The 19292-nt window shown below is 41.6% G+C and overlaps 1 protein-coding gene across 1 annotated transcript in view; it reads right to left on the bottom strand.

Annotated features, from left to right (window-relative positions):
• Positions 1-353: 353 nt before the first annotated feature.
• LOC137380601 (cilia- and flagella-associated protein 46) overlaps positions 354-19292 on the bottom strand; it is a 453149-nt gene continuing 434210 nt past the window's right edge. The window contains exons 58-59 of the mRNA XM_068052672.1: positions 12841-12957; positions 354-556 (exon numbers count right to left, since the gene is read on the bottom strand). Of these exons, the coding sequence (XP_067908773.1) occupies positions 429-556; positions 12841-12957 (245 nt within the window). The 3' untranslated portion in view covers positions 354-428. The remainder of the gene's footprint in view (positions 557-12840; positions 12958-19292) is intronic.

Raw genomic sequence — 19292 nt, 5'->3', positions numbered from 1 at the left:
AGGGGTGGAAATCCCGGCATGGGACACTTAACCGTCAAAACCAGAAGATCGCTCTGGGGGTGGGGACGGGGTGCACAAAAAGTCCGAGGCGGGGTTTCCCCTGCCGTTTCAGCCCGGCGCCGGGAGCCCCGCCTCCTCCACAAAATCCAGCCCAATGCTTTTACCTGGCATTTTTGCCACTGGACAAGAGGTCACTAAATGTTCCACCTACTGGAAAATCTAGCTCCAATTCATTTAAAAACATCTGTAATAATCAAATAACTCAAGGAATTTAATGAAAAGAAAACTGTTTATCAAACTTAAATCCAGTCAAAATATCAAATTTGTAATTCTATAATTACCTATATACTGATTTAACAGTTTACACTGCAAATGGTTAAAGATTTTGTATTACATACATAGAGATTTAATATTTCATCTTTAATAAACTAAGTGACAATTAGATTTGGTAGTCCATAAAGGATGAAGTTAAAAGCAGTTTGCTGAGTGTTAGGTTCTTCTGGATGACGATTGCTTGCCTGGGCTTTAGGGGATCCCTGCAAAGAGCTGTCTTCCACTGCAGAAAAAAAAACGTTTTTTTAAAAAATGTAACCGAGCACAATGTTACAACTTAATTGAAATACATTCACACTGACTCCCAATCAACATGCGAAAATAGGTAAGTGGTCTACATAAACCAATTCATTCTCGACCTGGGGGTTACTGCACTCAGCAGCTCATGATCAACTGTGATTGTAAATGCTGTTTGGAAAATTATGGATCAGGTATATATAAATTATCATCATGCGATACTGAAACCTAATTTAAAGCTGCAACTCCATGTCGGTTGACAACAAAATAGACAAATCATGTTCCTGAATTCGATTTTCTGTTCCAACAGTTTTCCACCATAATTCCAGTGGGTGTCTCCCAGAATGGTCTGAAACACACTGTCCAGATCTTACATGGGAGCACTGTGGGTGTACCTACACCACATGGACTGTAACGGTTCAAGGCTGCACCACCTTCTCAAGGGCAATTAGGGAAGGGCAATAAATGCTGGCCTGGCCACCAACACCCATATCCTGTGAAAGAATTTTTAAAAATTCTAATGGCCTTGTTTTGGTGGTGAAGCCTTAGCCTGTTGCCACTGGCTCTTCCATGTCAGAAGTTTGCAGAGTTAGAGATTCCCTATATTGAGAGTTCCCACTTCCTCAGCCTCAATGGTTCCCAGCTAATGCTTAAAGGCTGGTATATCCTGTGAGGGGAGACATAATGGATTTTTGTAGAGCATGTGGGCTGCATCAAGGAGAGATACAGGCTGAGGTTGTAGCCTGGAGACAAAGAGTGTTTTTTTTTTAAACATAGGAAGCTGCTGAAGCCATTATCTTCTTTCTGAGGAGTGGAGACAGCTTTAGCCCACATTTTCACTCTGTGTCAAGTGTGCCTGCATAGTGCCAAAAGTTGGCTTATGGAAGGTCCACTGTAGGCTCCGTAAATGCCTGCAAGAGTGCACCCCTGCTCATTTTTGGGACATCAAAAGTTCATCAATATTCATTGAAACAGTGAAGCTATAAATGCTGAGTTTTAAGATCCAATGAGCTACAATAAGACCTTTACACATTTTATTGCAACTCTTCTGGTAGGAGATTGCAAATTCAATATTAAAGATTTATAAAAGCCATCACTCCCACAACCTGCTTATTTAATTGTGCTGTCTGTTAACTATCATTTTCTGCAAACTGGACCTATAAAATACACATTGTAACTAAAATGCCATTTTTCGAGATAGCTTATTATGGTTATCACAATAATAAGATTTTTTATTACATTTGAGGATTATTTTTCAGAACACTCAAATTCAGTATTGGAACAAAGAAGTTACACATTGGATTGATTCAAAAATCTCCCTGAGCTGCTAGAATAAGAAAGCATAGTGTGATAATAGGCTGCCAGTAAATAACATGTCTCCCCTGGGATCACCACTGTACTCACAAGAAACTTCTCCTCCCAGACAGGAAGGTATAAAAATAAATACAATTTTAAAACTTACTATACTCATCTATTCAGCTGGAGCAAACCAGACAGCGTGGGCTCATTAACTACCCAGCATGACCCAATGAAGCCAATAAGGACTGCAAGAAGCCACCTATACATTATATTTGTTCTTATACATATAAATTAATATTTTCAAGTGACAGATAAACTGAAGTGGTCAAAAGGGTGATTATTTGAGGTAGTTTCAAATTAACTAGGAATAGCCTAATTTGTATCATTAAAGGTTTGCTTTGGCCTTTGCTTGTGCATAAATACAGTACAGCTAAAATTCCTTGGTACTGCCATCTGGGAGTCTTGTGGGAACACTTGGAAAATATGCCTGGTCCCCAATCTTGGGAAATACCGGTATTATTATGATGTCCCTTACACAGCTAGCCATGTAGGACAGGGCAAGGCTACAAGTGGGGACAGATTCTCTATCCTTGGCATCCCCCACCAATGGTGCCTGGGTGCCAGAGTTTCTGGTCTGTGAGGATGGCAAACAGGCACTTGAGATGTACTGTAGCACTCCTAGTGGCCACATACTCCATGCAAATAAGGCACCCTCCCACTGTCCTCATCAACTCAGTACTCAAGGCACAATCCCAGAACAACTACTTGTTTTAAGTGGTGTTAGTTGCTCCCTGAAGTGGCCTGGTTACCTCCTGCCACTAACTCTCCATCTACCAACCGCGCAACCCCCCGCCCCCCACCCCCAGCCAATTTTTTTCAAATTTATTATTACAATTGGTACCATTTCCATTCATGAACTCTTACAAAAAAAAAGAACATGCATTCTACAAATGGTGCCTGACCTGCTGAGTATTTCCAGCATTTTCTGTTTTTATTATGCATTCCACTAGCCTATTTCTGGGAACTTAATCTTAATGCAAAAAGGTAGCCTCTCTCTATTATCTGTTCTAACAACCAGGTACATACCCTCTTCTTCCTCAAGTTCTTTCACAGCCTTTCTGCTGTTTTATTTCTTCCTCAACCTTTCCTGCTGCTCTTTTGGCTTTCTAGGGTCTTAGTTGATTTTTAGAAGGCCTTTCGATAAAGACAAGCAGAGATCCAAGAAATTTGTCAACACAAAGATGTTAGGTGTCTCCTGAATGGCCCAACAATGTCTGACCATTGTTTAACAACTCCTAAAACAAATGGCCCATCCTGCATTTAAAACACTCTACCACCAATGGATTGACAACTCACCATTGGAGTATACATTTAGGCATGCCTCTACTCAAAATGGTCAAAGAATCCTGAATCGTGACAGTTAGTATGAGGCAGGTGGGATGCCCGAGGTGGTCTTGGCACCCACTGGCCCCATCATGACTTCCCATTGACTTTGCCAACTCAATGCTGAAGGACCCTATTGGGCGTGACTACAGTGTAATAGCTAGGACCTTGGCTCAGATTTTCAAATCCAGTTGTTTTGGTTAGCAATTTTTGCTCCATGCAGCTACTTATCACCAGGATCTATCCCATACCTTGCCAAATGATACCGTAGTAGTAATGCAGTAATGCTTGCATCAACTTATATTAACCGTCAAACTTTTTACATGAATGATTAATCAAAGTTAGTAGCAATGCCAAAGCAATGACATAACCAGCTCAATTGTTCTCACTATAATAACTAACAAAGTAGAAAAAGTGTCACATAATTATACGTAGTATGGCAGGTGGCAATCATTTGCTACATTATACTTTTTCAGATATTAATAAGTACCTGATGCTTATGTTACACATGCCACACTAAGTATGTTTTAAAATAAAATTTTACATGCACTACTTATTCAATTGGCTTTGCAAAATATTTATGCTTGTGCAATATTCCAGATGATCTTTTTAAAGCTATAATTATTACAATATACTTGAGTGGAAATCTATAGAAATAGTATTTAATATATTAGTTTATTTCTGTCTTCAACAGTAAACTAATTTTTTCTTATTTCTTCAGATTTACCTAAATGTTAAATTATGCTGTTTTGGTAAAATTGCTTTATATTTTTCCATAAGTCACAAAACAGATGGGTGCCGAAATTCCACATGGTGTGTTGTGCCACATTTCCTGCATTCCAACAGTTACTACTTCAACAAAATGTGCTCCATTGGTTGTAAATTACTTTGAGACATCCTGCAGTTGTGAAAGCCGCAACTTAAATGCAAGTGTTTTTTTGAGAAACGAGTTGTGCTTGCTGATGGTGGGAGAGGTATTTAAAATAGAATTTTGTAACTTAGTTCATTTGCACATCTAATGGAATGGTGACTGGTGTGAAATAGAAGCAATATATGATGAGCCTCATTGAAATTCAAGCACAGTATTTCAAAATCTGGTTCTGGAGTTGGGAGCAGCACCTAAATAAGGAATTGTGCTTGGTGCAGTGAGTTGATTGTATTTCACCTGTCTGTTTTTATGTCACATTACAAGACTGTCCAACATGAGAGAACCAGGCAGTGGCAGGTAAAGAAGGCAGTAGGTGGAGTGTTTGACTGATCAGTTTTGACTACTTAAACCTCCAGGTACAGCTAGAGAGCAGAAGTGGAATTGGGGGAGATTTCTGGAAGCTCCGGGAGACATTTTGAATCTGTCTCACAGACACAGGCTGCTGTTAAGATCTGTGCCATAATCTATACGACCGTTTATTGTTAAGGTTAATGCGCTTTAAATAAACCAGTTGGTTATTTAACACAGTGTGTATCTGCATTTCTGAGAGTTAAATCGGATATCAAAATTAAACCTATTGTAAACACAACAAAAACTTGGTGGCAAAGATGACTGCACGATATCTAAGGTTACCTGTTCCAGAACCTCTCCTGCCGATACCAGGAAATCTTTCTTTGAGTTGGGAGCGATGGATTTTGGGGTTTGCTCGCTACAGGGATGAACAGCCCAGATATAGCAACAAACAGTAAGAAAGCAATACTCATACATTGTTTATGGGCAGAAGGACAGCGTGTCTTCGAGCAGCTCACAGAAGATTAGTCTACGTTGGATGCAGCAGTGAGTGCTCTTGAAAATACTTCAGGCCAAAGAAAAGCGTGATGATAGAGCGATACATGGTCCGCCAGAGATCCCATGGATATGGTGAGCCCATTAAACAATATGTGATACATTGCAGCAATTCGCATCTACATGTAAATTTGGCACACTAACCAACGAACTGATTCATAACCAATTAACAGAAAAGACTTCAATTCCACAAATTAGGGAACATCTCCTCGTGGAGGATGATGATTTAACCTTGGAAAAAGCCATAACCCTAGCAGTCCAGATTGAATCCGCCATGTTAGATTCAAAGAGGTTACACACACAAGCACCCTTAGACTCAGGGTTGCAGACACAGCTTGCCCAAACAGCTTCAGTGCAACGGTTAAGGCCAAGAAAACCTCAGGAACCTCATCAAAATGTGCCCCATTGTGGTCAGTTACCAGCAAAACTGTGCCCAAATTGCAGAAATCCTCATCACATTACAATGCCACGACCAGCTCACGGGCAAAAGTATAACTCCTGTTCAAAATGGAACCATTTTGCAAAGATGTGCGGGTTGTCGAAAGAAAAGACTTAATCTCTTCCTGAGAGTGAGGTACAACATGTATATTTCATCACAAAAAGTAAAGTACCAGTTCATTTTAAGACATGCTCAGTCGAGATCACAGGCATCTCAGTGTCACTTCTAATCAATATTGGCACAAAAGTTTCTATTTTGAGTGACAAACTCTACCATCAGTATTTTTCGCAGTTCTCTCATTCCTGCGATAGACACTCTTCAAGTTTATGACACCACTATCATTCCAGTTTTGGGGATGATCACAGTTCCAGTACGCTACAAAAACATCACCCTAGACAGCTTCACATTCTATGTAGTTAAAGGCTGAAGCCTTATGAGTGTAAACCTTTTCGATAGGCTTAGGTTCGAACTTGAAGACCCCACCGGAGCAAACATTAATGGGATTGATAATGCAGATTATACACACCAGCATCCTTCCTTATTGGAAGACAGCAATGGTTATGATCTGAAGTTACTGAATTTAATGAGATCGGAAGGCAGTAAAGTGCCTAATCGAAAATGAGGTGCCCTCACTTGAGCTATCTTGCAGCCTCACTGGAATAGCGTAGGCAGTCAAGGGCAGAGTGGAAATGGGATGGAGAATTAAAATGGTAAGCAACCAGAAGCTCAAGGTCACACCTGCAGACCGAATAGGGAAGGGGAAGTGTTCAGCAAAGCAATCAGCCAATGTACACTACTCTCCCCAGTGCAGAGGAGATGGCATCATGAGAAACAAATACAGTACCTTCACCTAACCCACCCCATTTTTCCATGTGATCTTCGACCGCACCAACCCTCCCAACCATGCTCTTCACCATCCCCTCCATGACCTCTACGCTCAACAATCACGAAACTTACTTGCTAATGGGCTGCAACCTTGTGCTGCAGGATTTCTCTGCCCTACAAGCAGCCAAGTCTGTCAATCAACCTGACTTCCGTGCAGGGAATCTGCTTTTAAAAAAACATCCATTGCATTCGGGCAAACTATAACTTATCCGTCCACTTCAAAACCCCACTTTGGTAAATATCGGGGGTCATTAACTCTGTTTTTACAGTATTTCCAGAGTTTTCTGTTTTTACTTCAAATACTTACATTCTGGGACTATACCCATAAAAGCACTCTAAATGGTTTAAAAATGACAAATTACTCATAAGAACATCAATGTATTTTTTGTTTGCCACATCACTATGGCACCAAACTGCTTCAAGGTACACGACTGACAATATGCTGACGACTGTGCAGTTGTGGCCCACACTGTAAGTGACATTCAGACCACTCTTAACCTCCTCAATTAACCTCCTAACAGCACTGTTGGTGTACCTACACCCCAAGGACTGCAGTGGTTCAAGAAGGCAGCTCACCACCACCTTCTCAAGGGCAATTAGGGATGGGCAATAAATGCTGGCCTAGCCAGCAACGTCCACATCCCACAAACGAATAAATTAAATAAAGTTCTGCATATAAAAGGGTTGGTCTCTCACTCAACATCATCAAGCCCAAAATTCTCCACCAGCCACCCCTGGACAAGCATCAACACCTCCAGCTATTGATATTGATGTGGAGACGTCAGAAGTCGTTAAACACTTCTCATATTGCAGCAGCTGTCTTTATTAAAAGGTTGCCATTGAGGTGGAGATCCAACACAGAATCAGCTGTGTTAGCGCAGCCTTCCAGAAATTACGCAAGCAGGTCTTCAACAACAGAGATCTTCAAAAGAGGACAAAGGCTTTAGTCTCCAACGCTGTTATTATCACCACCCTTCTATATGGCAGTGAGACTTGGGTCACCTAACAAAGGCACCTCCTGGAGCGCTGGAGAATTTCCACCAGCGACGTCTCTGCAGGATACTTAAAGTCAAGTGGGAAGACAAGTGAACGAACTCCAGCATCTTCACTGAAGCCAATCCCTTCAGTATTGCAGCCATAATCATGCGAAATCAGCTCCGCTGGTCTGGACACTGCATCTGTATGCCAAATAATCGGCTTCCGAAGCAGATCCTTTTCTCACAACTTACGGATGGCACCCAATCTCAAGGAGGACAGAGAAAACATTTTAAGGACACTCTGAAGGTCTCATTGAAAAGGGGACAAATTGACATTGGTGCATGGAAGAACTTGCCTCAAACTGTACCATGTGGCAGTGCCTCATCCAACAAGCCGCAACATAGTCGGAAACTGACTGCATAAACTCTGCTGTGGAGAAGTGATGAAGGCAGAAGGAGAGAGAGCAGAACCCTTGCTTGAGAACCCCCCTTCCTCAGGGCAACTCTTGTCCTCTCTGCCCAAAGACATGTGGCTCCAGGATTGACTTGCTGAGTCACCTGAGGACACACAAATCATGAAGCCTGGCAGATGCCATCCTCATTTTGAGAGACTGATAACAACACCACCACCTCTGAACATTAAATTGTCTCAAAGGTGATACAAACTCATCCCTATGTACTCCAACTAACTTTCTAAACATAGAAAAATTTATGGCACAGAAGGAGCCCTTTGGTCGATTGTGTCCATGTTGGCCAACAAAGAGCTATCCGGTCTAATCCCACCTTCCAGCTCTTGGTCCATAGCCCTGTAGGTTATGGCGGTTCAAGTGCATATCTAAATGTTTTTTAAAGAGAATGACTGTTCCTGCCTTTACTCCCCTTTCAGGCAGTGAGTTCCAGACCCTCACAACCCTCTGGATGAAAAAATTACTCATCAACTCCACTCTAATCCTTCTCCCAATTACTTTAAATCTATGCCCCCTGGTTATTGACTTTTCTATTAATGGAAATAGATCCTTCCTATCGATTCTATCTAGGCTCCTCATAATTTTATGTACCTCAATTAATTCTCCCCTAAGCCTCCTCTGTTCCAAAGAAGGCAACCCTAACCTATCCAGTTTTTCCTATAGCTAAAATTCTCCAATCCTGGCAACATCTTTGTAAATCTCTTCTGTACCCTCTCTAGTGTGATCACGTCCTTCCTGCAATGCGGTGACCAGAACAGTACACAGTACTCTAGCTGAGACCTAATTAGTGTTTTATACAGTTCTAGCGTAACCTCCTTGCTCTTATACTTATATTCCATGCCTTGGCCAATAAAAGGAAGTATCCTGTTTGCCTTCCTGACCACCTTATCTACCTGTCCTGCTACCTTCAGGGATCTGTGGACATGCACTCCAAGGTTCCCCCATTCCTCTGAATTCTGCCATTTCTTGTGTATTCCCTTGCCTTATTTGTGCACGCCAAATTGAATTCCATTTGTCACTTTTATGCCCACCTGACCTGTCTATTGATATCTTCAGCAGTCTACAGTTTTCTTCCTCACTATCAATCACATGACCAATTTTCATATCATCTGCAAACTTCTTAATCATGCCCCCTACGTTTAGTCTAAATTCATTGATATATACCACCAACAGCAAGGGACCAGTACTGAGCTCTGCGGAACCCCATGGGAAACAACCTTCCAGTCACAAAAACACCTGTTGACCATTAGCCTTTGCTTTCTGCCACTGAGCAAATTTTGGATCCAATTTACCACTTCCTCTTGGATCTCATGAGCTTTTAAGTTTCTGATCAGTCTGCCACGTGGTAACTTATCAAAAGCTTTACTAAAATCCATGTACACTGCATCAAATGCGCTACCCTCATCCTTGTTACCTCCTCAAAAATTTCAATCATGTTAGTCAGACCCGACTTTCTCTTAATAAAGCATGCTGACTGCCCTTGATTAATCTGTGCCTTTCTAAATGATGATTTATACTGTTTCAGAATGTTTTCCAATAATTTGCCCACCACTGGGTTTTCGTTGACAGCTTGGGTAATTACAGGCCAATCACTTTCACTCTTTTAAAAACAAAGGTACAATTTTAGCACTTTTCTGGCACCACACCTGTAGCCAGGGAAGCTTGGAAAATGGTGGTCAGAGCTTTCACTATTTCTTCCCTTCCTTCCCTTAGCAGCCTGGGGTACATTTCATCTGAGCCTGGTGATTTATTCCCTTTCAACGATGCTAAGCACCTTAATGTTTCCTCCCTCACACTCCTACTCCTGAACCATGAGGTCTGCTTTGTGCCTCTCTTTTGTGAAAACAGATGTAAAATAATCATTCATAACCATGCCCACATTTTCTGTCTCCACACACCAGTCACCATTTATTTATCTCAAATTAGCCCTACACTTTCCTTAGTTATCCTCTTGCATCTATAAAACATTTTTGAGTTTTCTTTTATTCTATTTACCAATACTTTTTTCATGCTATCGCTTTGCTTTCCTAATTTCCTTTTTAATTTAACCCCTTCACTTTCTACATTCCTGCAGGCTTTCTGCAGTATTGCGCTTTTGGCAACTGACATAAGCCTTCTTTCTTTTGCCTTATCTTACTCTGTATGTTCTTTGACATCCATGGGAGGGCCTTGATATAGGAGTCCCACCCTTTTTTCTTTGCGGGAATATATCTGTTTTGAACCCTCATCATCTCCTTCTTGAATGCCTCTCACTGCTCTGACACAGTTTTTTTTTATTCTTTCATGGGATGTGGATGTCATAGAATCATAGGAAATAGGAGCAGGAGTAGGCCATTTGGCCTGTCGAGCCTGCTCCGCCATTCAAACAGATCATGGCTGATCATCTACCTCTACGCCATTTTCCCCCGCTATCCCCATCTCCCTTGATGTCGATTTCTGCCTTGAACATGCTCACGACTGAGCTTCCATGGATTCACCACCCTCTGAGTAACGAAATTCCTCCTTACCTCTGTCTTAAATGGCCTGTCCCTTATTCAGAGTGTCCCCTTGTTCTAGACTTACCAGCCAGAGGAAACATCCTATCCAGGCCAGCATTTGTTGCCCATCCCTAATTGCCCTCAACAACTGAGTGGCTTGCCAGACCATTTCAGAGGGCAGTTAAGAGTCAAACATATTGCTGTGGGTCTGGAGTCATATGTAGGCCAGACCAGGCAGATTTCCTTCCCTAAAGAACATTGGTGAACCAGATGTTTTTTTTAATGACAATCAATGATAGTTTCATGGCACTAGCATTTAATTCCAGATTTTTATTAATTAATTGAATTAATTAATTAATTGAATTTAAATTCCACCAGCTGCCATGGTGGGATTTGAACCTGTGTCCTCAGGGCATTAGCCTCAGCCTCTGGATTATTAGTTCAGTGACATTACCTTCAAGTAGCTGTTACAAGTCCACTTTTGCCAGCTTAGTAAAATTGGCCTTTCACTGAATTACATAATTGTTACAGCGCAAAAGGAGGCCAATCGGCCCATCGTGTCTGCACCAGCTCTCTGAATGAGCAATTCACCTAATGCTATTCCCCTACCTTCTCCCCATCACCCTGCACATTATTCCTTTTCAGGTAACAGTCTAATTCCCTTTTGAATGCTTCGAATGAATCTGCCTCCACCACACTCTCAGGCAGTGCATTCCAGAACCTAACCTCTCGCTGGGTGAAAACGTTTTTCCTCATGTCGCTTTTGCTTCTTTTGCCAATTACTTCAAATCTGTGCCTTCTCATTCTCGATCCTTTCATGAGTGGGAACAGTTTTTCCCTATCCACTCTGTCCAGACCCTTCATGTTCTGAATACTTCTATCAAATCTCCTCTCCAAGGAAAACAGTCCAAACTTCTCCAATCTTTCTTCAAAACTGAAGCTCCTCATTCCAGGAATCATTCTCATGAATATTTTCTGCTTTCTCTCCAATGCCTTCACATCTTTCCTAAAAGGCGGTGCCCAGAACGAGATGCAATACTCAAGCTGAGGCCGAACTAGTGTCTTATACAAGTTCAACATAACCTCCTTGCTCTTGTACTGTATTCCCCTATTAATAAATCCTTGTTTACATTATGCTTTATTAACTGCGCTCGCAACCTGTCCTGCCATCTTCAATGACTTATGCACAAATACACTCAGGTTTTACTGCTCCTGCACCCAATTTAAACTTTTACTCTTGGTCTATCTTTATCCTTTTCCAAAACTACTTTAAATCTAACTGAATTATAATCACTACCAAGAAAGTGCTCTCTCACTGATAGCCCTTTCATGTTGTCCGCTTCATTCCCTAAAGATGTTCAGATGCTGCCAGATCTACTGAGTATTTCCAGCACTTTTTGTTTTTATTTCAGATTTCCAACATCCATAGTATTTTGCTTTTATTTTAGTGCTTAATTCACTGCCACTTCTCTTCCAGGAATGCTTACCTTGAAGTTCTGCTCTTCTCTCCAACAGGATTTCCGTTTTGTCTCTTTTACCTTGTTCACCTTCGAAACATCTCTCTCCACAGATGCTGCCAAACCTGCTGAGTATTTCTAGCACTTTCTTTTTTTATTTCATTCCCTAAAACTAAGTCCAGAACTACCCTTTCTCTTGTTGGGTTTGCTATGTACTGGTTAAAAAAGTTCTCCTCAATGCATTTTAAGAATCCTGTGTCCTTACACCTTTTATACTGAATTTATCCCAGTTAATATTAGGGTAGTTGAAATCCCCTATTTCTGCCCTATAGTTTCTGCACCTCTCAGCAATTTGCCTACATATTTGCTCTTCTATCTCCCTCTGTCTGTTTGGTGGTCTATAAAGTACCTCCAGCAGTGTGATTGCCCCTCTTTTGTGCCTCAGTTCAATCCACATGGTCTCATTGATGCCCCTTCCAGCATATTATCCTACCTGACAGCTGTGATTATTTCTTCAACCAATATTGTGACCCCCCCCCCTCCATCCAATCTGATGTTGAGCTGCCATTACTGCCCTTCATTTCACTAATAGCTATGATATCATACTTTCAAGTGTCTATTTGTGCCCTCAGCTCATCTGCATTATTCATTAGACTCCATGCATTGAAGTACATATCACTAAGCACTGGACAACTCCTTTTATCTATTTTCTATTCTTTGTTTCCTTGGACTTCCATACTTGCTCACAAATTTTCTGCCTTCTTTTTTCAGCTTTGCTTCTCTCCCTCTGAATCTAAGCTCAGTTTCCCAACTACCTACCAGGTTAGTTTAAACCCTCCCCAACAGTACTAGTAAACTTCCCCACCATGATATTGGTCCTAGTCCTCTGGAAGAGCACCCTGTCCAGCTTGTACAGGTCCCATCTCCCCCAAAAGCAGCCCAAATGCCCCAGGAATCCAAAGCCTTCCCTTCTGCACCATCGCTTCAGCCACACTTTCAGCTGCACTATCCTTTTATTTCTTTACTCACTCGTTTTAGAAAGTAAGCATTCTACTGCATATGCTGCTGTGCAGCATTACTAAATGTTTTAAATGTAACATACATTTACATACCTGAAGCATCTGGTGTCTTAGCAGACAATTCATTATCATTTGTGGAAGCATTTTTTGTTCCAGATTTGATGATTTCAAGGATTGTTTGACCAGTTGTCTTGCCAACTTCCAACAAATCTAAAAGTAAACATCATCATCAATTAAAATATTTATTCTTAGTTTATTCAGTGAATCGAATATTAACAAGTCCAATTATAAACTCTGTAATCAATATGGTTTCTTAAATACTTATTTTTAATAGCTCATTTATAATTGACATAATAAAGACAGTTAAGCATTAGAAGTGGTTACATATTCAAAATAATACATGACCTTGGGAAAAGACATCCTTGATATTCATGTCTACATTTAAAATAAATATAGTCCAATGTAATGGTGAATGATATAATATGCCTTTTTATCACACACTGCCAGGAGTATCTTGCACATATTAATGCAGCATTTCCTCAAAGTCATCATGGAATGAAGGTAATGATGTTCCTACTCCCAAATGTGTCTTTGATGTTGTTCTTTTTGCTAAAATAGCAAAAATTGATAAAGACGTTTTGCCTTAACAAATCTCCATAATTATCATCAGTAAAGTCATCCTAGTGGCTCCCCAGCAGACACAGGAACTTGGGAATGATATTTTTAAAATCTATGGGAAGCAGCAAATGACATCAAATATGCTGGATTACTCAGGCAAACAGTTAAACATCTCCTGAATAATGCTTAAGGAAAGAATAACATTTGCAGAAAAAACATAGGCTCTGATTTTAACCCAATATATCTACCAAGTGGGTTAAAGTTCTCCCTATAACCACGAGAAACCCACTGACCACCATTTAACTTGGAAGCTGACTCAGGTAGCAAAAGCACTTACCAGAAACAACACATTTATAACTGAAAATCGGGGTCTTGTGACGTTATTAGGCACAATTTAACTGGATGGGTCAGAAGGCCTGCTCACCAGCATGCATGCTGAGTAAAACCTAGTGGAATTGGCTTTATCAAACTGAGTGACATGACTGGAAGCAGTATTTAATGGAGCACTCAACTGTAGGCAATCAGTTTATTGGGATCCATGTGCTGTTGTAATTAGAGAATTTCAAACACAGTTCTGAACTTGGAATTTGCTTGTCGGATTTTTTGATTCTCTTGCCAAGGACATCAAGTAAGAAGAAAATGCTGCGAGTGGTTGATGTGAAGGTAGCAAGAAAGGGGTGAATAAGTGTTTGTAATGAGAATGAACACTGATATAGTGTGCCCTTGTGCTTGATGGTGACTGATGTGATGGAAGAGAGGGAGTGTTTAGAGTGCTGGGGGAGGGGGGAAAGGACTGTTACCATGTGTTACTGAAAGAGGTGAGAAGAGTTGCACTCTTTCTAGCTATTCTTGAGGTAGTTGAAGCTCTTCCTACACTCCATCCAAGTCCAAGGGGTGATACCCTGTAGCTGACAATGAGCACCTGGTGCTCATCATGTTTCGCGATCCCCCCCTCCCACTAGCTGGGAAGAAAACTTACTTCTGCTCCCTGATTTCTTCTCGGAGAATCTCCAAGGAGGCTTCAGAGAAACTTGGGGATTGTCTGTGACTTATCTTTCAGGAGGTTTTTCCTATACTGCTCCAACAAACTAGCACGAAATTTCACCCTCTTGTGACTGTGGCCCGCCATTTAATATAGTTCAGGTCTCAAATATTCTGATGCACTTGAGAGTCACATGCACTTCATGGCCCACCTCCTCAAAACCCTTCTCAAAATTAAAATCAGGGCCATAAGCCCCTAACGTTCTTGACCACACTGTTATGAGGGTTTCCATTTTTTTGTTAAAACTTGAGACTCTATTTTTGTAAAAACGTAAAAAGATTCCATGGATGCTGGAATCTTGAAGGAGCTGAACGTTGGGTGTTTTTCTTAAAAGGAAGGTCAACAGAAGGTTGACCAGTAAACAAATCTTACTGGAAAGCATCTGTTTACAAATAACCCAGTAGGGGGTTTGTGCTTGTGACTCTGAAGAGGATGTTTACAAGGGAATGACAAACCAAGATTTATGGTTGTCATACACCTTGCCTCCGGAAAGGTTTTAGTTTCATTTTGAACTGTTAAAAAAGCCAGTGGGTATTTGGCAAAAAAACAGAAAGGAGAAGTTGCTGTGTGCCTGCCAGGAGAAGACAGCTGATATGTCTCTTTCTTTGAAGAACGCTGCATCTTTAAAGAATTCTTGCATCAAGTTGTACTGCTGCCTCCTGTATTTGAAGAAATCCTGCATGTTTGCAGAAACCTTGCATCTTTGAAGGAATTTTGCATCGAATGTGAGAGAATTGAAACCTTTGTTGCTGCACACCTAATGAAAGACTTATGTGCAACCTTCTGTAGCTGCATCTCTTGAAAGCCTACCCAGACTGTTCATCAACATTGCCTGGAAAGAACTGTTCTAGGAAGATTCTTAGTGGCCACCACCTATTCACCTTTGAGACACCTTGCCAAAACAAAGGACATCCATGTCTTCCCTTCAGTCTAGGTTTTCTTTTATTCCTTCTATTTCTTTGTAACAGCTGTAAACAAAACTCCCTTTTTTCCCGGTTAATCAGTTGTGCATGTGAATGTGTGTGTGAGGGCTAGGATAAAAATAAGGGGCTTTACTATTTCAATTCGCATGTATGTTTACTATTGATGAAGACTTGGGGTATAATAAACAGCTAATGTTGTTTTTTTAAAGAATCCTGGTTGGTGTGCTTTATTCTGAGGGAAAATAGAGCATCTGATTGAGTGTTTCGGTAAGTGGGAAAATTTAAATAGATGTTGTGACCTGTGGAGAAGTGGAACTGAATTAATAGTGCACTCCTCCCACCTCGGTCATAACAACACTTACACAAAAATGATGCCAGTTTCTGCACTGATTTTGCTGTTGAGAATTTGCACTGAAATTTCCTGTGGAGCTCATTTGGCTATGTCAGAACATATAAACTAGTGTAAAACCATTCCAAATGAAGCAGGAGCAATAGGTATAATAGCAAGTGGGCTGCTGTTTTCTGCCATGGTGTCTCCCTCTCAAAGTGTATCAGGTGATTTTGCTTGAGCTGCATTATTTGTGGAGTTCCTGGATACTTAGGTGGGCTGGTCTTTTGAAATGGCAGTAGAGCTATGTAAGTGAGACACAGGGTTTCGGCAGATATATCTAAGGAGTGGCACAAATGATTGAAGAAAGTTTTGTGCAGTGACGTTTAAGCATAAAACTAGCATAAATTGATTACATGTGAATTTCCACAAAAAAAAAGGCACAACACTGCTTTTTCGTCATAGTTACATAAACTTTTCGGGAAATACTGATTCCACAAAAGTTATTCTTTGTTACATTTGAATATAAAGTCTTGGCTACATTGATTATGCAAGTATTCAAACTTAACACAAAAAGATGAAGCTTTTAGGATAAAATTCATTTCTATTATTGGTCTGCCATAATGCTCCTGATATTTTTCTTTAGTTCTTTTCCAATGCATTTGGAAGGGAGCAGAAAGTTGCGAAAGGACATGGGCAGACTATCTGGGCAAAACGATGGCAAATGCAGTTCGATGCAGGCGACTTTGAACAACAAATCGGAATTTTTTTTAATGATCAGAGACTGGGGGCAGAATCTTCTCACCTTAGTCCATGCCGAAACGGTGGGGCCATTTTGGGGTCTGGAACCCAATTGTCTGTCTGAATTGCATGCCTAGCAATTGCTCTTTCTCAGTGGAAACCAATTGCCATCCCACCTCCGGCCATCCCGACCAATTAGGGAGGGCGAGCAGGTGGGATGATGCATCCATTCTGTCAAAGGAAGGATTTCTAATTAAAGAGATCAGAAAAGCTCACCAGTACTTGGATTTTTAAGACTGCAGCTACCACAGGAATGGAGAAGATATCTGGGAAGGCTGTTTCCCAGGTCTCTCACTCTTACCTGGATATCCTGCTGTGGGATCTGAGGGGCTGCAGTGAGGTGAGCTCTCTCTCAAGGATGAGAGGAAGAGGATAAGCTCTCCAACCAAGGAGGCATGGATGGAAGTGGCCGAGGAAGTCAGCAGCAGGAGTTTGCTCCCTCCCACCTGGTGACAGTGCATCAAGAGGATCCAGGACTCAGGCAGGCATGACAGGGGAGTGGCATAACAGTTTCAGGTACAAAGCACCACACTTTGATTTGCCGAGCATTCTCCAGCACAGCACGCCTCAGGTCAACACACCTTGCAGCTCCAATCATTCCTCTCTCTCTGGCACCTCACATCCCCATCTGAGCAGCCAACACCCACCCTCAGCCTACTGTGCTCTCGCATCCATGCCTCACAGGCACCCCCTGTAAATGTTGTCCTGTCCTCCTCTCCACACAAGCCATTACAAGCACTCACACCTCTTTGTTTTCTCTTCTGGAAGGAGGAGATAGCAAACAATTTAGTGAGAGGTAGAGAGTGGGGGGTGAGGGGCGAGGGTGGTGGGGAGAGGAGTTGGCCCTCCAGTGACAGGCACCTTGTTGGTTATTGGTAATGTGTACCCACCTGCTCTACCGGGAGCAGTCTCTCAATGGCCATGGCAGGAGCTGTTCAGTATAATTAATTGAAGCCTTCACAGCTTGTCACTTTTACTGACCCTGGTGAGTTGCTGACAGGCCAGGAAACAGGTTCACTGGCTGGGAAATCAGGATTCAGGGTTAAAACTGCTCATAACTGGCTTCTTAACCTCAAACACTTCTTAATTACTTACCCGACAGATCCAAGGGGGTTTCTCCACTCTCCAATCCGACCCTGGGGAAGCCAGAAGAGGGCAGGATCACATTGGGATTGGGACCTGACAATTTCCGGGATTTTCCCACCTGCTCACTTCCAAACCTGCCTCCACCGGGCTAACAAAATTATACACTAGGTTTTGGGGATAGAGCAATGGGATTTAGGTGTACAAGTGCACAAATCACTAAATGCTAGTGGTTTGGAATTCAAAAATGAGGAAGTGATGCTTGGTCAGACCTCCCATCTGGAGTACTTCGGATTCCCACCTTCACTGGGCGATTGGTTTCCCAAACACTGCTGCTTTTGCCTCTGAAGAAACAGTCCTTGTATGCCCAGTTTGTGCAGGCACCATACCTTGACTGCCATAACTTGCAAGCAAACTGCACTGCCTGAGCTCTGCTGGTGTCTCTGCTATTCAAAAGTACTGCTTCATTGCCAATTGTGACGTTCACTGCATTAGGGCCAATGAAATTGGCTGGAAACTCCGAGTTGAGGGAGAGAGAGAGCAACACAAACTCGAGGGAAGGAGGGTTCATGTCAGCCTGGGATGTGTTTTGTTCCGGGAAGTCAGGCATCTTTGATGCTACTCCCTGAGGTCTGTGCCTCACCTTCCTGATGCTGGGAATTGGTGAATTGAATGAGTTTTGGTTTTATTATTTTTATGACTTAGTGCATTGTAAAAAGTGATAATTGTATGAAAACGTTATGTGGAATTTAGTATATCAATGTGTTTGTTGAATCAGTGGTACTTACTTCATGTTTCTCCATTGTAGTCAGTACTGCTGAAACATCACAGAAGTAGTTTTTATTTAAACATTACTTATCCTTAAATCTTTCTATTCTTTTGTGTTCTTTCTTTGATCTATAAATTATTATTCATCTTGCCATAAAATAAGAACAAGTATTTTATTCAGGACTTCATAATTCTTAGACACTCAACTAAGGTAAATGCAATAATATTTTCAAACTGGGCAAATGTCACATGATCAAATGTCATGTGATTTAAGCATCATGTGAGTGGTATTGTATGATTGGATGGATGTCATGTAATCAAATGTCATATGATTGGATCTGCAGGAATATGTCATACCACAGCTGGCAATCCTAGGAGTTTTAAAAATTGAAACTCAAGAGAGATATATTGGCCTTAAAAGGGGTAAGGAGCAGATTCATCAAAATAATAGAGTTTAATGGATTAAGTTGAGGATAGGTTGCATAGACGTGGTTTGTATTCTCTTGCATTTAGATGATTGAGGGTATTTGAAATTATAAGAGGATTTGATAAAGTCGATATAGAGAAACTGGGCTGGATTTTAAGAGCCCGCTGCAACTCAAAAAATGGTGGCCCGCATGTGCTGGCTGCACACCAAAGAGCCGCCGTGATCTCCCGCACGGCAGCTCATTTAAGTAGCTGGGGCAGCCCTCTCCCCCAATCACATGGAGGGGATGGGCTGTCCATCCCCGACAATGTCGTCAGCTGCTTGTGTGCAGGCACCCCTTTCCCAACCCCCCCAATGACAATTACATTAACTATTTGCCCTTTCCCCCAAAAAAACACTAGCCTTTTAAATCTGACCTGTCCCCCTCCCAGATTGCACAAAGTTTAAAGTTCACACCTTCCCACCATCCCTACACCCATTATGTTTATTTGACCCTGTTCCCCACCCCACCCTGCACTGAAAATCTTAACTCCTCCCCCTTCCTCACAAATGTCT

Source organism: Heterodontus francisci, chromosome 20 (genome assembly GCF_036365525.1).
Source record: "Heterodontus francisci isolate sHetFra1 chromosome 20, sHetFra1.hap1, whole genome shotgun sequence".
Classification (NCBI taxonomy): Eukaryota; Metazoa; Chordata; class Chondrichthyes; order Heterodontiformes; family Heterodontidae; genus Heterodontus; species Heterodontus francisci.
The sequence above is the reverse complement of the archived record's forward strand: the minus strand, read 5'-3'. Positions and strand labels throughout refer to the sequence as shown.